An 18,346-nucleotide genomic window follows, 5' to 3' on the forward strand; every position below is an offset into this window, starting at 1 on the left:
CTACCCCACACCAATGCAGCCATCATCCATGACACACGGGGGGAGGGAGGGAACCCTACCCCACACCAATGCAGCCATCGTCCATGACACACGGGGGAAGGGAGGGAACCCTACCCCACACCAATGCAGCCATGCCAGTGGGATATAGTGTAACTTCAGAAACTAGGGAATGTGGAAAACAGTACTGCTGGGAGTTGGTAACAGAAACTACTGCTATTAGAAAAGCCAGAGTGACAATACAAAATAGCAAGCAGCTCAAGGTATCTGAGAGCCGATGGTCAAGTGCAGAGGCTCCCAGGGAAACATCACGATGGCCATGGGTTTTACCACACAGCCCTTCGTTCGGGAACGTTATGTGCTTAGATCTTCATTAAGAAGTCTGGGAAGGAAGCCTTCCACGCTTGCAGAAGGTAAGTCGAAGCTAAAACTAGAAACTCCAAGTGCTAAGAGATTCCAGGTAAAGGACAGGCTGACTCAATGAGCTGCCTGAAAAAGTGGTCTCCAAAGAAAGGATGTTTCAAACTTCCAGCCTCTACTCATTACCCAATTCCAGAACTGCCTCCTGTTTAGGTGTCTGTTAGAGCAGCACCCCACCCTTGGCACCAAATTCTTAGTTCTCTAGTGCTGCTGTACCAGAAATATCCTAAGTGGCTGGCTTAGACACTCTAATCAAGAATGCAAAATTAATTCAAGCACAATCTATAAATAGGTAAATCCAAAATTTACTTTCTTACAGTTCAGGAGGCTACAAGTCCGAGCTCAAAGTGCTGGTTCTAAGGGCTCGGTGGAGGCTCCTCGATCCTGGGCTTCAGCTCTGCCTCCTGGGCCACAGAAGCAGCTGGAGCCTTCTGGCTCATGCTGGGACTGATGAGCTCAAGACTGACAGGTAACAAAGCAGTTGCTGGCTGCTGAGGCTGGCAGATCTAAGATGGGCAGGCTGTTGGCTCAAAGGCTGGGAAGGCAACAATCCCAAGGTCCAGAGGCAACACAGCAGCACTGGTTCAAGTCCAAGCACTGGAGATGATGATGGGCCACATGCAAGAGCAAAAAGCCAGAGACCTTTCCCAAAGCTCTTCCATGCACTCTGGAAACAGACCATACCCCACAGGCAACTCCCCTTCCACTGATTAGCTGCTCACAGCACATTCCACCATGGAAGTGATTACACTACATCTTATCTCATCCAGCTGCCAGGTTCGATACCTGAGCCCCGCCTCGGTCTCCCCAGCAGGTTCCGTATCCTGAGCCCCACCTCGGTCTCCCCACCAGGTTCCGTATCCTGAGCCCTGCCTCGGTCTCCCCACCAGGTTCCGTATTCTGGATTCTGGTTCCTTTGGCTCCCTTTAGTGAAACATGCCACATGCAGATCCCCATCCCTGAGGGGTCCTAAGAGTAGGCTTGCGACCTCTGACACTCAGGCCTGAGTGTGAGATCATGTGAGGCTCCTGTGGATGAACCAGAGCCCACAGGGCTTGTGCGAGCCAGCAGCCTGGAAGCCCAGCACCGCCGCCCTAGCTCTACAGGGCTCTCACTGGCCTTCAGAGAAGCTTCAAAGAAAAGCACCATGGGAACGCAGCGCCGGAGCAACGGCCCCTTGGTGAGGAAGAGTCCTCTCCTTGGGATGCCTACCAGAGCATCTTCACTCAGCATTCCACAGCCGACCTTTCCTCCTACTACATCAACTTCCTCTTTTTAAGAAAACAGAACAGCCATTTCTCATTCAACAGTGAAAAATACTAGAAAAAGACAAGCTCTGGTTAATTAGAATCTAACACATTCTGAGACACAGTGAATTTCCTGCATTTTTTTTTTTCCTTCAAGAATCTAAGATATTCTTTGTTCTCCAAATGTAACATAGCCATTGAAAACTACTAACTGAAGGAAGACTTAAAGAGCACGAACCCAAGTCGCAAAGAACTCTTTTTTCATAACAGGAATTCAGAAGCTCATGGAAGTGTTAGCTGGTAAGAGACAAGAGTGGGGATTGGCCTGGCCTGGCCCGAAATAGCCACTGAACCCACATGGGCAGGCTCCAGAGTCACCTGAAGAGGCTTCGTGTTACAGAGGTTAGAGACAGAGTTGAAAACCGTGTAGGTTTTACCCTACAAAGCTGGGTAGTAACCCCTCAAGAAAGTAACGGCAAGGCTGTGGAACAGCCTCTATCTCCCAATCCAGTCATCTCCTTCAATTCCAGTGAAAGAGGGAGCCAGGGAGCGACCAACTCATGAGCCCCTTCCTCCTGAGATTCAGAAGTCACTGCCTGTGGTAGTTCAGTTTGTGTGTCAACTTGGCTGGGCCTGGTTGAGGGGCTGGGCAGCTGGATGTAGTATTCCCCAAGATGAGACTGGCAATCAACTCCATGATGGGATCTACCACAAGCAGTTGAGTAGCTGCCTTTGGGATATGGTCTGCTTCCTATATATGAGTAGCAGCTTTGGGAATGGTCTCTAGCCTATGAGACGCTTGGATCCTGCATATAGCCATGTTGTTGTTCAGCAGCCTGCCATGCTCTGCTGACCTTGGGACTTACAATGGACTTAAATTAATGGCCTGCCGTGTGGTTTGGTAACATCGAGACTGTGCCTTTTCACTTGCCAACCGTGGGTTTGTCTGCCTCAGCAGCCAGCAGCTGCCTGAGTGAAGAAAGGCCTCTGGCTCCAGTGGGCCGGGAACAGGAGGCAGAGCTGGACCCCAAGGTTGAGGGGCTTTCACCCAGCCCCTAGAGCCTGGCACTTTGAACTCGGACTTAAAGCCTCCAAACTGTGAGAGAATAAGCTCCTGTTGGTTCAGGCTGTCCCGTCTGTGGTATATTTTTGTCAGAGCGGCACTAGGGAACCAGAACAAGCACTCAGGTCCATGCCCCTGCATGATGTACAGGCCATCCCGTTTGTGGTGTATTCCGTCAGAGTGGCACTTCTTGTTGTTGTTGTTGTTATGTGCCATCGAGTCGGCCCCGACTCATAGTGACCGCTCCTTGGGTTTCCGAGGCAGTATCACTACGAAGTAGGATTGCCCAACCTTCCTTCCGAGGAGTGGCTGGTGGGTTTGAACCGCCAAGCCTTCTGGTTAGCAGTCGAGAGGCACTAGGGAACCAGAACACTGCCCATCACGAGCTCCTTCATGAAGCACTTGACAGTGGATGGACAAGGGTCCCCTCATGAGTGTGCACTTGTATTTCAATGGCGTCCAGTTAGGTTTCCCGCTGGTGCCTGCCCCGCACACTGTGGTGAGCAGTACCGTCAGGCGGAACCAGCCTCCCAGGCAGAGTGCCTTTCACCCGCAGAGCTTGCTGCAGGTGAAGGAGGGAACAGGAACGGGGAAGGGGAGTGAGCATGCTGGGTATTTACTGACCCAGCCAAATTCAATCAGGCAGAAGCAAAAGGGTTCCCCGTCCCAGTAGAGCCCTTTCTCCCAGCATCAGGAAGCAGTGGGCAGGCAGAGCCAGTATCGCTGATAACTCCACCCCTAACAGTCATGCACCTCACATCCTTAGAAGAGCAACCCAGCCCGAGAATTAGAGACGTTTGTTTAGGAAAGTGGAGCAGACGCCAGAGGGAACAAGGACATGACTAAAAGGGAACACCAGGGCCTGAGGAACTGAGGAGAGAGTCTCTGAGAAATACAAGATAGATGGACTTCAAACACTGAGAGGCTGTGTTTCCAGACAGACCTAGGAGGAGCTGGCTAATGGGATGCTGCCGTCCCACTAATCCGGATGCCGAGTCCCACAGGAGGTCTTCTGACGTCCCCTGGGGACAAACAGTAGTGCCCACTGGTGCAGTGTAAATGGGCAAGAACAGTCCCGGTCCCAGGAGGACCAGACCCACTCAGCTCAGGGCTCCCAGTGCCAAGAAAACGAAGAGCCAGTCAAATCCCTGATCGGGGTGTCAGGGCAGCTCTGATGACAACAGTTCCACTGTTTACTGAGCCTGGGGCTTCAGAGGGAGCCAGGGAGGAGGGAGCAGACAGGACGCACTCCATTTGCCTCCAGGCAGCCAGGATCCACCTGAAACTCCCTGGCAGAAATAAAGAACAGGAACAAGAACCTCCTCGGCCACCATGCTAGCAACTCTATGTCTCATGGGTCCATGGCCAAAACCAGTCTTTAATGGATGAAGATTACACTAGACACAACAGCCGCCAGAATTTCCCCCTTACACCTCATGACAAGCGCCCTCCGTTACGTATTTAAAAGGACCACAGTACTAGAAGCACTGCTTTCTGCTTCTCTGGAGGAGGCGACCGACCACCAAGCCCAGCACCACAACTTTCATCAGAGCAGCGACACTGTTGCTGTCTCCACACTCATTTCTTCTGTGATCAGTTCTGCCTGGCGTCAATTACATACACAATTCCCACCAGCAAGGGTCAGAACCTACGAGCCCACTGGGTTCGTGGGATACAGCTTGTATGAATGCGACTGCAGGACCCAACAGCTTCATCAGCACTAAACTCTAATCAAGAATGCAAAATTAATTCAAGCACCATCTATAAATAGGTAAATATACAGAAACTAATGTTGATTGCCCCTCTGCCAGCAAGTCAGCTCTGACTCACAGCAACACTACGGAAGGGACATCCTGTTGATCCTGTTGGTAAAGCAGGGAACAGTGAGAAGGAAAAAAAGCCTTAATGAGACGGCTGCCACAGGGGTTGGGCTGCCACAGGGGTTGGGCTGCCACAGGGGTTGGGCTGCCACAGGGGTTGCCGCAGTGGGCTTAACACAGTAGCGACCATGAGGACGGTGCAGGACTGGGCGGCATTGCACTCTGTTGGACGTGGGTCCACTGGGAGTGGAGACAGACTCAACAGCACCAGACAACAAAGTCCATTCGTGGTTGCGGGCAGAGGGAGTGGGAGAAGTCTTCCCTAGGCAGGAGTCACTTTCTGTTTAAAGAAATGGGAAAGGTGGCACTGAATGGGGTAAAGTTTGCACAGCATGACCAGTGTAACTGATGTCAATAAGCTGTACACAGAGCAAAGGGCTGAAGGGGCAGATGCTGGGTTGTGTATGGCTTTGCAACAACAACAACAACAAAAAAAAAAAAATCAGAGAAAAACGGGGCTGGCTAGAGGTGCTGATACTAATTAGACATCACCAATCACCTCACAGGATTGGAACTAGTTCTCTTGAAGACTCAGAGCCATGGTCTTGTGGGACAATCCAGTCAATCAGCATAAATTAGTTCTTAAACTTTATGTTCTGCCTCTCAGTATGGTGAGTTGTATTTGGGGTCTCAAAAGCTTAAGAGCAGCCATCTAAGATATAACTACTGGTCTCTATATGTCTGCAACAAAAGGGAAAGAAGGAAACCCAAGAACCAGACAAGGAACTAGACTACAAGACTAATGGTCCACATGAACCACTGCTATTCCACCTTGAGACCAGGAAGAACTAGATGGTGCCCAGCTACCACTGCTGCACGTGCTAATACGGAACATAATAGAGAAATTCTGATAAAAAGGGGGAAAAATGTGGAACAGAATTTCAAACTCTTAAAGAATTCAGATATATTAGACCCACTGAAGGCTGAGTCGTCCCTGAGACTAAGGTCCTGAGTTGCTCTTCAAAATTTGAACTGAAACTACACCTTGAAGTCACCTTTAAACTAAGTAACAGTTTAGTTCAATGAGTAATCATCACCCTTGAGTATTACAATTCTTTCTTTTTTTTAATTATCTATATAAAACCAGAAGGGTCAACAGTTATTTTAAAGCACAGATGAGAAAGTTGGGGGTAGAGAGACTAAGTCAATGGAGATGAAACAACTAGAAGTGAAATAACAAGAATACTGAAACAATGTAAAGAATGGACCTAATGTCACTGACTGTGATGCCGAGACACTGTGCAATGGGAGTGGGCTTTGCTCTATGTTCTCCGTGACGCCCAGACACCGTGCAATGGGAGTGGGCTTTGCTCTACGTTCAACGTGACGCCCAGACACCGTGCAATGGGAGTGGGCTTTGCTCTATGTTTTCCGTGACGCCCAGACACCGTGGAATGGGGGTAGGCTTTGCTCTACGTTCACAGTGACGCCCAGACACTGTGGAATGGAGGTGGGCTTTGCTCTATGTTCACTGTGATGCCAAGACACTGTGGAATGAGGGTGGGCTTTGCTCTATGTTCACCAAAAATAAAATTTGAAATAAATAAATACAACTGATATCACGTAGCATTCTTCACTCCTTCCTTCCCAATTTAATGTGTCTTCTCTACATTGCTCAGCCGACCTCACAACCACAACTGTTTTCATTCAACCACACTTTCCTTTTGGCTATAAACATTTGTATGAGTTATAATTAATCTCACTAGATTTCAACTGAATTATTTTTCTCCAGTCTGGATAATAAACCCACTGCTATCAAGTCATTTCTGACTCATAGTGACCCCCTCCTTGGGTTTCCGAGGTGTTATCACTACGGAAGTAGTTTGCCCAACCTTCCTGCCAAGGAGCGGCTAGTGGGTTTGAACCACCAGCCTTCTGGTTAGCAGTCAAATGCCCTAGGCACTACACTACCAGAGCTCCTCTGATAATAAAAGTAGATGGGGAAATTATGCCAAATTTAGTACAAACACTTTGAGCTTTCCAGAAAAGTATTTCCAGATAACCCACTGCCATCAAGTCGATCCCGACTCACAGCAGTCCTATGAGGCATAGAAGAACTGTCCTAAAGGATTTCCAAGGCTGTGATGTAGTGCCTAAAGCATCTAACCGCTAACCAGAAGGCTGGACAATCTTCTTCCGTAGAGATCCCGCCTCGGAACCCCAAGGAGGGGTCGCTGTGAGTTGCATCTGACTCAGCAGCAGTGACTGCGTTTTACTGCATTTAAGTCTTTACAGAAGCAGCCGCCACATCTTTCTCCTGAGGAGCAGCTTGCAGATTTGAACTGTCAACCACCCAATTAGCAGCTAAGCACTTTAGCCACTGTGCCACTAGTCGTTGTTGTTGTTATGTGCCGTCGAGTCAGCCCTGACTCATAGAGACCCCTCCTTGGGTTTCCGAGGCAGTATCACTACAGAAGTAGGATTGCCCAACCTTCCTTCCCAGGAGTGGCTGGTGGGTTTGAACCGCCAACCTTCTGGTTAGCAGTCAAGTGCCTTAGGCACTATGCTACTGTGCCACTAGGGCAATAAAAAACACATTTAAGTCTAAGTTAATATCCAGCCTGTACAGTGCTCACTTTCTCAGGCAGATTAATGTTGGAAGCTTTGATGGTCGTAAGTGGTCCTTGTGAACCACAACAGGCCGAAGCACTGTTTGACTGTGAGGCCCCGACAGGAAGCCAACGCATGATGCAGACAACCACTCAGCAGATGCACCTCTAAGGCTTGCTACATTTTAAGATAATAAAACAATTCTTAAAGATTTTTCATCGAAGAAGAAAATTACTTACTCCAGAAGAATATTATTCATATCTTGTGTAAAGAATTTTTTCCTTCCCTCTTCATCAAAGAGTTTGGCAGCCTAGAAAAACATAAGATTATTAGTGTAACTCACAAACAACAGTTACTTTGAGATGAATACCTAATGAGAAAAACCCAGGGACTTCACGTCAGTAGAGGACCACGTGCTGTGGTCCCGGATCAGACAAGGTCGTCGGCACCAAACTCGTTTCCTGCAGCTATAGTGACTAGTGATCCCAATGGACATTCCATCTCTCCCAGTCCCGGAGGACAGACGCTGACAATGTGCTCCCTGGGCTGAAAGCCAGGTGTCAGCAGGGCTGCACACCCTCAGAGACCTGGGGAGAAGCGGGTTCTGTTCTACCGAGTTTGGGGCTGCCAGCATTCCCTGATGCGTGGCTGCATCATCTTCAGTTCTCTCTGCTCCCCTTTCACATCCCCTTCTTGTCTATGTGAGTACAATCACCCGCTGCCTGCCTCTCTGCTCAGGAGACATGTAATGGCACTGAGACCTCCTGGAGAATCCAGGCCACTCTGGGTATTTGCGGGTTTGTTTTTTTTCTTCCATATAAGTAGCATGACAGATTCCAGAGATTATAATGCAGATATCTTTGGGGGAACCATTTTCCAACCTTCCAGAGATCATGTCAAAAATCTGTGAAAGTGGCATGATGCTAAAAATAACAAAAGGTTAAGTCCCACCCAGGTTAAGTTCCATCCAAAGACACTGGGAGACACTACAGCTAAAGAAACACAGAGCCCGATCCCGTGTTGACCCAACTGAAGCTGCAGATGTCTGCATGTAGACAGCGGCATCTGGTGACACCGGGACCTCGAGTCCAAGGATGCAGGCTGTGACCACAGCAGTGTAACTGACACACCAATTCTAAGTCGAGTTCCCTGAATTCCAGCAGGATCCCTTACAGGAACCCAGCTGACAATAAGCTAAGCTCTGTGATGGGCCCACAGGCTGGAAAAGGGGCAAATGAACCCCAAGATGGTCAGGAAAGGAGATGAGTAAAGGTGATAACCTCCAAAAGTAAGTTAAAACCAAATATGCAGAGAATAATATGCAACTGACGGTACAAATGCTGCATAACTTAAAAGGATTTTTAAAAAGATGGTGTAGTGAAGGAAAAAACCTGTATTTAAAAAGACAGAATGTGAATTACAAACCAGCACGAAGTTCATAAATTCAATCATTGTAAAAAGTCATAAAAAGTCTGACACTGAGAAGTAAAGCACAGTCTCCTCTTCCTCCTGCACAGGCTTTCCCAGGGCTGCCTCACGAGGCAAAACCAGAGTGTTGGTGAGCTTTCAAGCTGTGTGCTTTACAAGCCTTTACAGGCCATAGTCTGTTTCGGTCCCCAGTATCCACACACACCTCACAGCAACACGCAGTGGGCCTCTCTCAACGTATTACTATTCACTTCCCTCAGGACCTGCTTTGTCCTCGCCATAAAGCAGGCAATTCAGGAGTGCTGAGACAAACCGTGCACACTCAGTGCCCTTTGAAAGGTCCATGTTTAATTTCTCTCACTTCTCCTAAATGCAGAAATTATACTCTGACTGTCTCCAAGGTTTGTCAATTCTCACTGTGGTTGCCCAGGGGACTGAGCAAGGGTGCCTCGCCATGCAGAGCCAGGAGTGACTGTGCACGGTGGCTCGTGCGTCCTCTCCCGCCCCTTCTCATCATCGTCTCTGTTGCTGGCTGCCCCCGAGTCAGCCCCAGAAGGTATGCGAGGCTGGCCTTTCGGAAGCAGGTTTCCAGGCCCGTCTCTTAAGGAGCATCTCTCTGGGCTCAAACCACCAAACGTAGCCTAATATTAGGGTAGATATTATAGCCCCTATGCTGGAAAAAAGGAAACTAAATCTTACACTAAAAACCAAGCCCAGTCCACTGCCATCGAGTCAATTCTGACTCACAGCGACCCTACAGGACATGCCCCATAGGGTTTCCAAGGCTGTTAGTCTTTACAGAAGCAGACTGCCTCTTCTTTCTCCTGTTGAACAATTGGTAGGTTTGAACCACCGACCCTTAAGTTAGCAGCCAAATGCCTTAACCACTGTGTCAACAGAGCGCCTTAAAGCTTACACAGGTTACTAATGTGTAATAAGCAGCGGATCCAGGGTCTAGACCAGAGCGTTCAACTTCAGCTGTGCAGCAGTGCCAACCAGCACAAAGATTAGAACCTTCAGAAAAACAAGAAGATTAGCTGAAGTCCAAGGAGAAGCAGACAGATTAAGTAAGTTTAAGGATAATGCTTCCACCACTGTCTCTGGCTCAACCAGTCGACCAAAAACAAAGAGTATGTAAACAAGACACTGCCATAACCACGAGGGGCAGAATACTCCTCGAGATGCACACGCCGTAGAGCACTGAGGCCGGTCCAAGAACCCGAGCAAGCCCGGCCAACCCCGTCAATCCGCCAAGCTCCCTGACAACTCCACATGCTATAAATAGGAGAGCTGCTTTCTGAGAAGGACACCAGTGCTTCCTAGAAAGGGCGCAGACAGAGTGCATGCAGGGGCAGAGCACAGGAAGAAAGCCGGAAGGAAACACAAACTTCAAGGAAGGGAATCAAAAACCGTCATGACACCGAGCAGTGGGAGAACGTTACAGGGCGAGACAGTATAGCAGAGACCCCTTCTCAGACAGACCTGAGCACTTTGGCTGAGGGTGAACTCTCATCTCCTGAAGCAAGAGCACCAGCTCGTACTGCAAGGAACACAACGGAGAACTCCCAGGCAGCAAGTAAGTGAAACGCATCCTGCTACAGAGAATTTCCTGGGAAGGGGCCGGGAGAAGCCATGCAACCCAGGCAAGCCTCCTCCAGAGACAGACAAGCACGTGTGACATGAGACATGACCAAGCCCCACAACCTTCCAATCCACCATGATGAACCCGTTTTGATGATCAAGTGAGAATGACAGCCTATACCCCATCATTTATTAAAACTGCTGGGAAGCACGGCCGTCCTGACTTTGAACCCTGGGGGAGCAAACTACCGGACTGTGGGCAAATCGCTTGCGAACCCCAGTTCCTCCTCCACTGACTGGTTGTGGGGAACAGACCACAAAGCACCACTGGACTGCAGGAAATGAACAACAGCCACTATTATGCATAACTACATCCTGAAAGCTTGACTCGGGTTTGTCCTTGTGGGAACACAGACAGACGCATGGTTACTAAAGCTGCTGACTTGCAGGTGAAATAGATCTTCAACTAACTAGATACCAAGAGTGTGGACCCAGTTCAGGCAACTTCTGCTCTTGTTCCCTGCTTCTCTTCATACCCCTTACATGACTGTGCAGCTAGTAAACATGGTGCTCACGAGACCCATGCCAAAAAGTTTATGTTACAAGGTGAAATGAAATAATGGAACTATCAGCTGTCTCCATGTTACACTACAGTCATTTCTATTTAAAAGACAAGGCCTATGCACACGGCCAATGCCTACAAGGAAGCAGGGAAAAAAAGTAGCTGCTGCTACAAGGGTGATGGGATAGGGAACTGTCATCTTGAAACGAGTTTTCACTGTAACGTTCGTTCAGCAAACAAAAACCGAGAGAATCGCAACACTTACGACGCGGAGGTCTTCGATACGTTTTTCAAGCAGTACAGGTAGACCCTCTGGAAGCGTGGGCACCAGCCTGGGCATCCCCTGAGAGGCGTGGCTCGGCTGGGTAGCGTTTCCATTCTCTCCCCCTGACTCAGAAAGGGGGCTGCCATCAGAAGCAGCGTCCAGTAATCTGTCAAAGTCAAAATCATCAAGCATCTCTAGGGCATTCTCCGCCTCCTGAAGCAGTTCATGTTCATTTGTGCTAACAAAAATGGGGAGGTCTGGATGGGCACTGCTCAGGGGCAAGTCCGAGACGTCATTTCCCAACACGACTGCGGCAGAAGGGGGCTTGTTCAGAGCGGAGGCCTGCAAGGTCACTGGGACTTTGGGGTGAGACTCCTTCTTCTTCAGAGCATCCTTCTCCTTCTGAAATTTCCGGATCATGGCAGCCAGAGAAAGAGAATCTTTATAACGCTTCTTCTTTTTTTCAGATTTGTGTGAATTTAGAGCTACAACCCTGTGAAGGAAGAAAATGAATGGTGAGGCTATGCATGATATTGAAGGTTAAAATCCCCTGTAAATAAGGAGACAGAGAATTAAAGGTCCTATCTGCTACCACCCGCGGACCCATCTCACTCTCCCTACCCGGGAGCAGAACAGCTGCGTGAGGCAATCAGACAGCTATGTGTCATTTTCAATGACACCACCTTCCCTCCAGGAACTAGGAAGAAAGGAGGGTCTCAGCACAGCTATCACTTCTAAGGACTCTTCTCCAAATCCCATGGCTCAGATGCTTTGACGTATACCACAAAGAAACCCAAACCCACTGCCACAGAGTCCATTCTGACTCACAGAAACCACAGGACAGAGCAGCACAGCCCCCTAGGGTTTCCCAGGCTGTGAGCTTTATGGAAGGAGCCCTGGTGGCACAATGGTTAAGCACTCGGCTGCTAACCAAAAGGATGGCAGTTTGAACTCACCAGCAGCTTCATAAGAGAAATATGTGGCAGTCTGCTTCCATAAAGATGACAGCCTTGCAAACGCTATGGGGCAGTGTTACTCTGTCCTACAGGGTTGCTATGCGTCAGAGGTGACTCAATGGCAATTTTTAAGTCTTTACAGAAGCAGACTGCCACATCTTTCTTCCACTGAGCAACTGGTGGGCTTGAATCGCTGACCTTGTGGTTGGTGACCAGTGCTCAACCATGGCACTAGGCTGCTTCGGTGTTCTCTACAGGACTCAAAAGATAATTGGTATCTTGGAGGCAAGTCCAGGGTTCATTCAGGTGCCTGGTATACAGCAGCCGATCAGTAAGTATTTGCTGAGTCAGTAGGTTACAATGTCGAGCAAAGGACAAAGTCAGTAATAGGCCTTACTGTCGAGCTCTGGTTCCTAAAGAAGCCAGTTCGTAACGAACACTTATGTCAACCACCTAGTGTTTTCCTTTGTAATTTCTTAATGATTCAAGGGTCACTAAGGTCCCAGGCTTAGGAGGGGAGAAACACTTTCCTCCATCAACCTTTTGGACACTGATAGCCACAAATTCTGATGCAAGCTCCTTGCCATAGAGGGGAGAAACATCAGCCCGACAAGGTGCTTTTCCTTAGTGTAGCACAAGAAGCCAGAGACAACGAGGGGCAATCAGTGCAACTGTTTCATTGTTCTGACTGACAGCTTCTGAGAAATCGATTTCATTTTTTCATTTTATTTTATTTTTCACTTTTTTTGTGATGAAAACATACAAACAAGACATTCGCCAACACAACTTCCACACTGACAGCTCAGGGCACTGATGGCATTTTCATGTCGTACCACCATACTGCTACCCTTTTCCAGATATTCTACCACCACTAGCATAAACTCAATGCCCCACGTACTTGGTTTTTAGAGGCAATATGGTTACTTAGAATCATAAGCCTTAAGAGTGGCAAAATAAAACCAATGACAATTCTCATATTAAAACCACCACAAGTAATGCACACAGAAGCTACTGCCCGGCCCCAACTCCCAGGCTTCAAAGCTTGGTTTTAGTACCAAAAGCTTACAACAACTCGAGCAATGTTTACATCATCTTCTCAAACTTGTTCTGGTTAATAAGAAATTATAATGAGCCAAAAGTCAATGAACCTGTCTAGAAACGTGCCCTATACCACTGTGAGTCTTCACCAAACCTGGTGCCATGGAGTAGATTCCAACCCACAGCGACCCTACAGGGCAGAGTACAACCACCCCTTAGGGCTTCCAAGGCTGTAATCTTTATGGAAGCAGAGTGCTGCAAGCTTTCTCCCACAGAGCGGCAGCCGGTAGGTTCAGACTGTGGACCTTTCGTTAACCGCTAAGCCATGAGGGTTCCTTTACCTACTAATAGGTACTACCATGTTACTCACATACAACAGGCCACTAAATCTATAAATACTGTAGTACATCAGACCCAGCTTACACTGAATGGATTAGTGCCAAGTCTGTCCTTATAAAGGTGAAGTAGTCATATTTAATTTAACATACCCTAGTTGTTTGGGTACTTTTTTCCTTGGCTTCTTCTCCTTTTCCCCTTCCTCTTTCCGTTTCCTCTTCTTCATCTCAATATCATCTTCTTTTATTTTGGAAACCTGCAAAATGAACAGAGAGAGAATGCACACTCGTCCAGGTACCAGCGCCTTACACTCTGACACTAGCCATCTGGTATCCCAGCCAGTGGAGCACTTCACCTTTCAGTGGGCCTGACAGTTCCCTGCTCCAAGTGCAGACCTTTCTGAAGTCATCGTCACACTGGACAGCAGTTGAGCTTCCACAGTTAAGAAGGTCTGCCTGGAGCACTGAGCTCATTTAACAACTCTCTCTATGGGATCAAAGTGAAGAGCAGCTGGAGATAGCAGACAGGCAGCTCAGGAGCGGGGAGGAACAACTCAGAGAAGAAAGGGAAGACAGTGCACAGCTCCGAGCACGTCACCAACGTCAGTGAACTGTACGTGAGGAAGTGTTGAACTGGTGCACGTTTTGCTGTGCAGATTTTCAACGATAACAGAACAAATAAAATTTGAGGGGAACAAGAAAGTGCAGATCCTTGAGTTCCATGAGCACCACCACCACCTCCTCTATACCCCCCTAGCCCACAGCCTAGTCTTGCTGTGGGGGTCTGGGGCAGGGCCTGGCTTCATTATAGATGAGTAATGTGGTGGTTCCACGTAAGCAGTCTTTGAGAAACACTCATCTATGGTCACTCATCTATCCATTTCCCAAATCCCATAAACGCAAATTCCACTGAGTTTGCTTTACAAACTACATCAGAGGGAAGGTCACACAGCCACTGCCAATCATTTCTACACCAAGGCTGAATTTACCAGAAATTGCAGATTATGAGACCACATGTGCAGAGAGAAGTTTTAAAAGCAAACATAACCCTACTATGATCTAAATACCTAACCATTTCCCTTTTCTCCATAACTTTACTTTAAAGCATGTAATTAACTACAGATTCATTAACCAACGGTTTGCATTTCACTTTTCCTTGCATTTCACAGCTGTGGCCCACGGAAAGCTTTGGGAAAGCATTCTGTTAACTGACTGTTCTCAGTACTGCTGCAACGCCAGCCAAACTCACTTTGGGTAGCTTGTGCTTTTGGTTGTCGGTAACATCTTCCTCTTCGGTATCTGAGGCCTGGCGAAACTGGAGTGTGCCAGTGTTGATGTAAAAGCCGCCATACTTGGTGGTCAGAGAAGCAGGAACTAACTCATCATACTAGATTAAAAACAAAACAAAAAAAGGTTTCAGATGCATCCTATGGTCTTTAGTTCTGTAAGTGTCTGTCAGAGAAAGACATTCGCTGTGTCAGCATCTCCCTCAATCTCAACTGAAAAACGACGTTCCAGACAACTGCAGTGAAGATGGCCGGGCACAGCCGTGGTCCTGCAGCAGTATGCACAACAGGAGGGGCGGGCCAGCAGCCTAGGTGCCCTTCACTGTGAATGGACCAGCAAAGCACAGCACATACGCAGAACAGAACACGACGCAACCACAAAGAACCATGGTGAGTCTGTGACAGAGCATGTGTGTGGCTCTGGCCAACACAGCACCGAGTTAAGTAAGTGACTCAAACAAGGACAAATACTGTAAGATCACACTTGTGTAAGAGAAGCAGAGACAGATGCACAAAGGTCAGCGTTCACTGGTGGTTACAGGGAGAAGGCAGAATCACTCTCCAGAGTGGAGAGACTTGTTATTTTTGGCGATCGGAAACATAGCACAGGTGGTGGTGTAATGAGCACAGGCTGACCAAAGTAAACGATGCCACCAAGAAGCGCACAAAGGAAAAGGACGTTTGTGCTAAAGAATGGGACATCTATAATACGGCAACACTACCACCAATAAACCAAAAATAAACTGAGTGCATAATCACATTATGTAGGTGTTTGGGCACATATGTGCACAGAGGTGTGTCTTTACATACATGCACACACTGTTATATGTATGCACGCACATACATTCACAGAGGACACAGTTCCAGACACTTCTCAGACAGAACCACCTTGTGAGAATGGTTTTCTGGGTTCGAAAAATTCTGTGATGCCACTTGACTGAGCTGTCCCATGAGACTAAGGTCCTATGCTTAGGATTCAACGACTCAGTCAAGTGGCATCACAGAATTCATGTGCTGTGTCCTAGTGAGGAAAGCAGCGTCTGGGGTCTTCAAAGTTTGCCACATAAGATACAACTATTGCTCTCTAGTCATCAGGAGCAAGAGAGAAACAAGGAAACCAAAGTCTCAGAGAAAAAAACTGGTCTATAGGGCTGACAGCCTACACGAACCACTGCCTCATCTACCCTGAGACCAGAAGAACTAGATGGTGCCCAACTGTCATTACTGACCATTCTGATCAGGACCACAACAGATGGACCTCCACAGAACAGCAGAAAAATGCAGAATAGAATTGAAATTTTAAATAGTCCAAACTTACTGGCCCAGTTGAGACTAGAGGACTTCCTGACACCACTGTCCTGAGATGCTCTTTAAAACTTGAACAGATACTATCCTCACCTGTTAGTGAAATAACAGATTGGCACACGAAATAAAGGCTATTACCCGTGCATACAATGCTCTATTACACAACCGTCCAGACAAAACCAGAAGGTCAGCAATCACACTGAAGCAAAGACGAGAAGGTAAGAGGGTGGGGAAACCAGAGCTCTGGAAACAGAAACACCAGAATGCAGTTAAAGAGCATGTCGACACACCGAGGAAAATGTAGCTGATGTCACTGAACAACTGGTGCTGAAATTGTCAACTGGAAACAATTTGCTGTGTAAACTTTCACCAAAAAAAAAAAAAAAAAACCTGTTTGTAGAGTAAGTTGAAAATTAGGTCTGATCATTAGGTATTTATTAAGAAAGAAACTTCTGGAATAATGAAATAAATGTGAAGGATCACTGCTACTATTCCTAATGGCAAAAGGTTCTGTTGAGAAGTGGAAACAAGGAGCAAATTTTGTTCATAAAATAAAGAAAAATAAAGTCATTTCTTCTGTCTCTGAGCTCAGCTTTTGTCTAAGTGGGGAAAACTTTAAAAACAACATTTCAAAGACCATTAGTGCTTATGTATTTTAAGGGCAAGGAGAAAAATCCCTGCCCGGGTCAGAAAGCATCTACTGCCACGGGTCTGCAATGAGCTGAGTGCTGTGCACTTTGCACTATGCACGGCCACCGAATGCCTGCATCAGACTGGCGGTCTGATCCAAAACGAATCCTCATGTCCTCAAAACCTGGATCTGAATGTTTCTCATTACCTCACCTGACGAAGAGGGACTGAAAAATAATAAACAAATGAAGGCCAATCTTAATGGAAAGGAGGGTTTGTGGTGGGAGAGAAAAGGGACTCCGTACTCAACAACAGTGAGGTCCCTGCTCCCTGGCATGTCTACCACTGGGGCTCTTCCAACTAGATGACCCGTCTAAGCTGGACTTCCAAGGAGAATTCTTTACTAGAGGCAAGGATATACACGGCTTACAAGTTACCGTAGGAATTAAGGGTAAACCCAATGCAGGTGAAGTGTGGTGTGCACAGTTTGTCCAAGGTAAAGGAAGACACCAGGAGGCACATGAAGAGTGAGGGGCAATTTTGGTCAACTGTAACATACAATTCTGCAACAACAACAACAAGGATGATTAAATATTTGTGTGGCTGCACAGGCAGACATGTGTGTGTGTGTGTGTGTGTGTCTAGGAAGGCACGTGTGAAGATAAGCATGTGTGTACAGGGTAACTGCAGGCACATGTGTGCACATGTTTATGTGCACTGCCAATATTCATATCCATATCGATATATACATATATAAATATAAAACCAAACCCACTGCTGTCAAGTCGGATCCGACTCATAGAGACCCCTCCTTGGGTTTCCAAGGCAGTTATCACTGTGGAAATACATTGCCCAGCCTTTCTTCCAAGGAGTGGCTAGTGGGTTTGAACCGTTAGCCTTCTGGTTAGCAGTCAAAATGCCTCAGGCACTATGCCACCAGAGCTACTTCATATACATACATATATAGATAGATAGATAAAAAACCTCATGGGGGCATAGTTACAGATACTCCCAAGACATAATACCTCACGAGACTGGTTTCCTGGGTTTGAAGTACTGGGACCGCAGCCTCCTGGGCCAGCTTGGTCAACTGGCATAAAGAAGCTCACAAGGGTAACGCCCTACATCCTAATTTGCTGAGTAATGTGTAGGGTTTTAAAAGCTTGAGAGCAGCCATCTAAGATACAACTGTGGGTCTCTTCCCATCTGGAGCAGTGCAGAGTGCAGGAAACCAAAGGCCCAAGGAAGACAGTCCCCAAGAACCAGATGGTGCCCAGCTACAACCAGTAACCACGCTGACACAAGAGAAGGTCCTGGGTAGAATGGGACAAAAACGTAAAATAAAACTCAAATTCCTAAAAAAGGTCAGACTTACTGGACTAGCATAGACCACAGGAACCTGTGGGGCTATCACCCTAAGATACACTTTGAACTTGGAACTGAAGCCACACCCAGTGATCACCTTTCCTCCAAGTAATAGACTTGTTCATAAAATACATAATATCACCTGTGAACACTAGCATATTGCCTTAAATAATCCAATACATGACCCAAAATAGTCAACACTGACCCTAAAACAAAGATGAGAAGCTAAGGAGGGGCAGGGAAGCCAGGTTAATGAAAACAAAACAAACCAAGTACAAGTAATGAGAATGCTGCCACATTGGGGAAAATGCCATCAAACAGCTGTATAAAAATTGTGCCACAGGAGTAGCGACTGGGACCTTAAAAGCTAGGAAGCTGCCATCTAGATGCAACAACGGGTCTCTCCTCGTCAAGAAGAAAGAAGAAAACCAAAATTAA

The 18,346-nt window shown here is 47.4% G+C and overlaps 1 protein-coding gene across 1 annotated transcript in view; it reads right to left on the reverse strand.

Moving 5' to 3' along the window:
* Positions 1 to 18,346, reverse strand: part of UBN2 (ubinuclein 2) — a 77,671-nt gene that overhangs the window by 23,397 nt on the left and 35,928 nt on the right. The window contains exons 6-9 of the mRNA XM_007952791.1: positions 14,572 to 14,709; positions 13,476 to 13,579; positions 10,994 to 11,486; positions 7,397 to 7,467 (exon numbers count right to left, since the gene is read on the reverse strand). Of these exons, the coding sequence (XP_007950982.1) occupies positions 7,397 to 7,467; positions 10,994 to 11,486; positions 13,476 to 13,579; positions 14,572 to 14,709 (806 nt within the window). The remainder of the gene's footprint in view (positions 1 to 7,396; positions 7,468 to 10,993; positions 11,487 to 13,475; positions 13,580 to 14,571; positions 14,710 to 18,346) is intronic.

The sequence above is a fragment of the Orycteropus afer genome, unplaced genomic scaffold (assembly GCF_000298275.1).
Source record: "Orycteropus afer afer isolate SDZICR_OR568_19922 unplaced genomic scaffold, OryAfe1.0 scaffold00358, whole genome shotgun sequence".
Classification (NCBI taxonomy): domain Eukaryota; kingdom Metazoa; phylum Chordata; class Mammalia; order Tubulidentata; family Orycteropodidae; genus Orycteropus; species Orycteropus afer.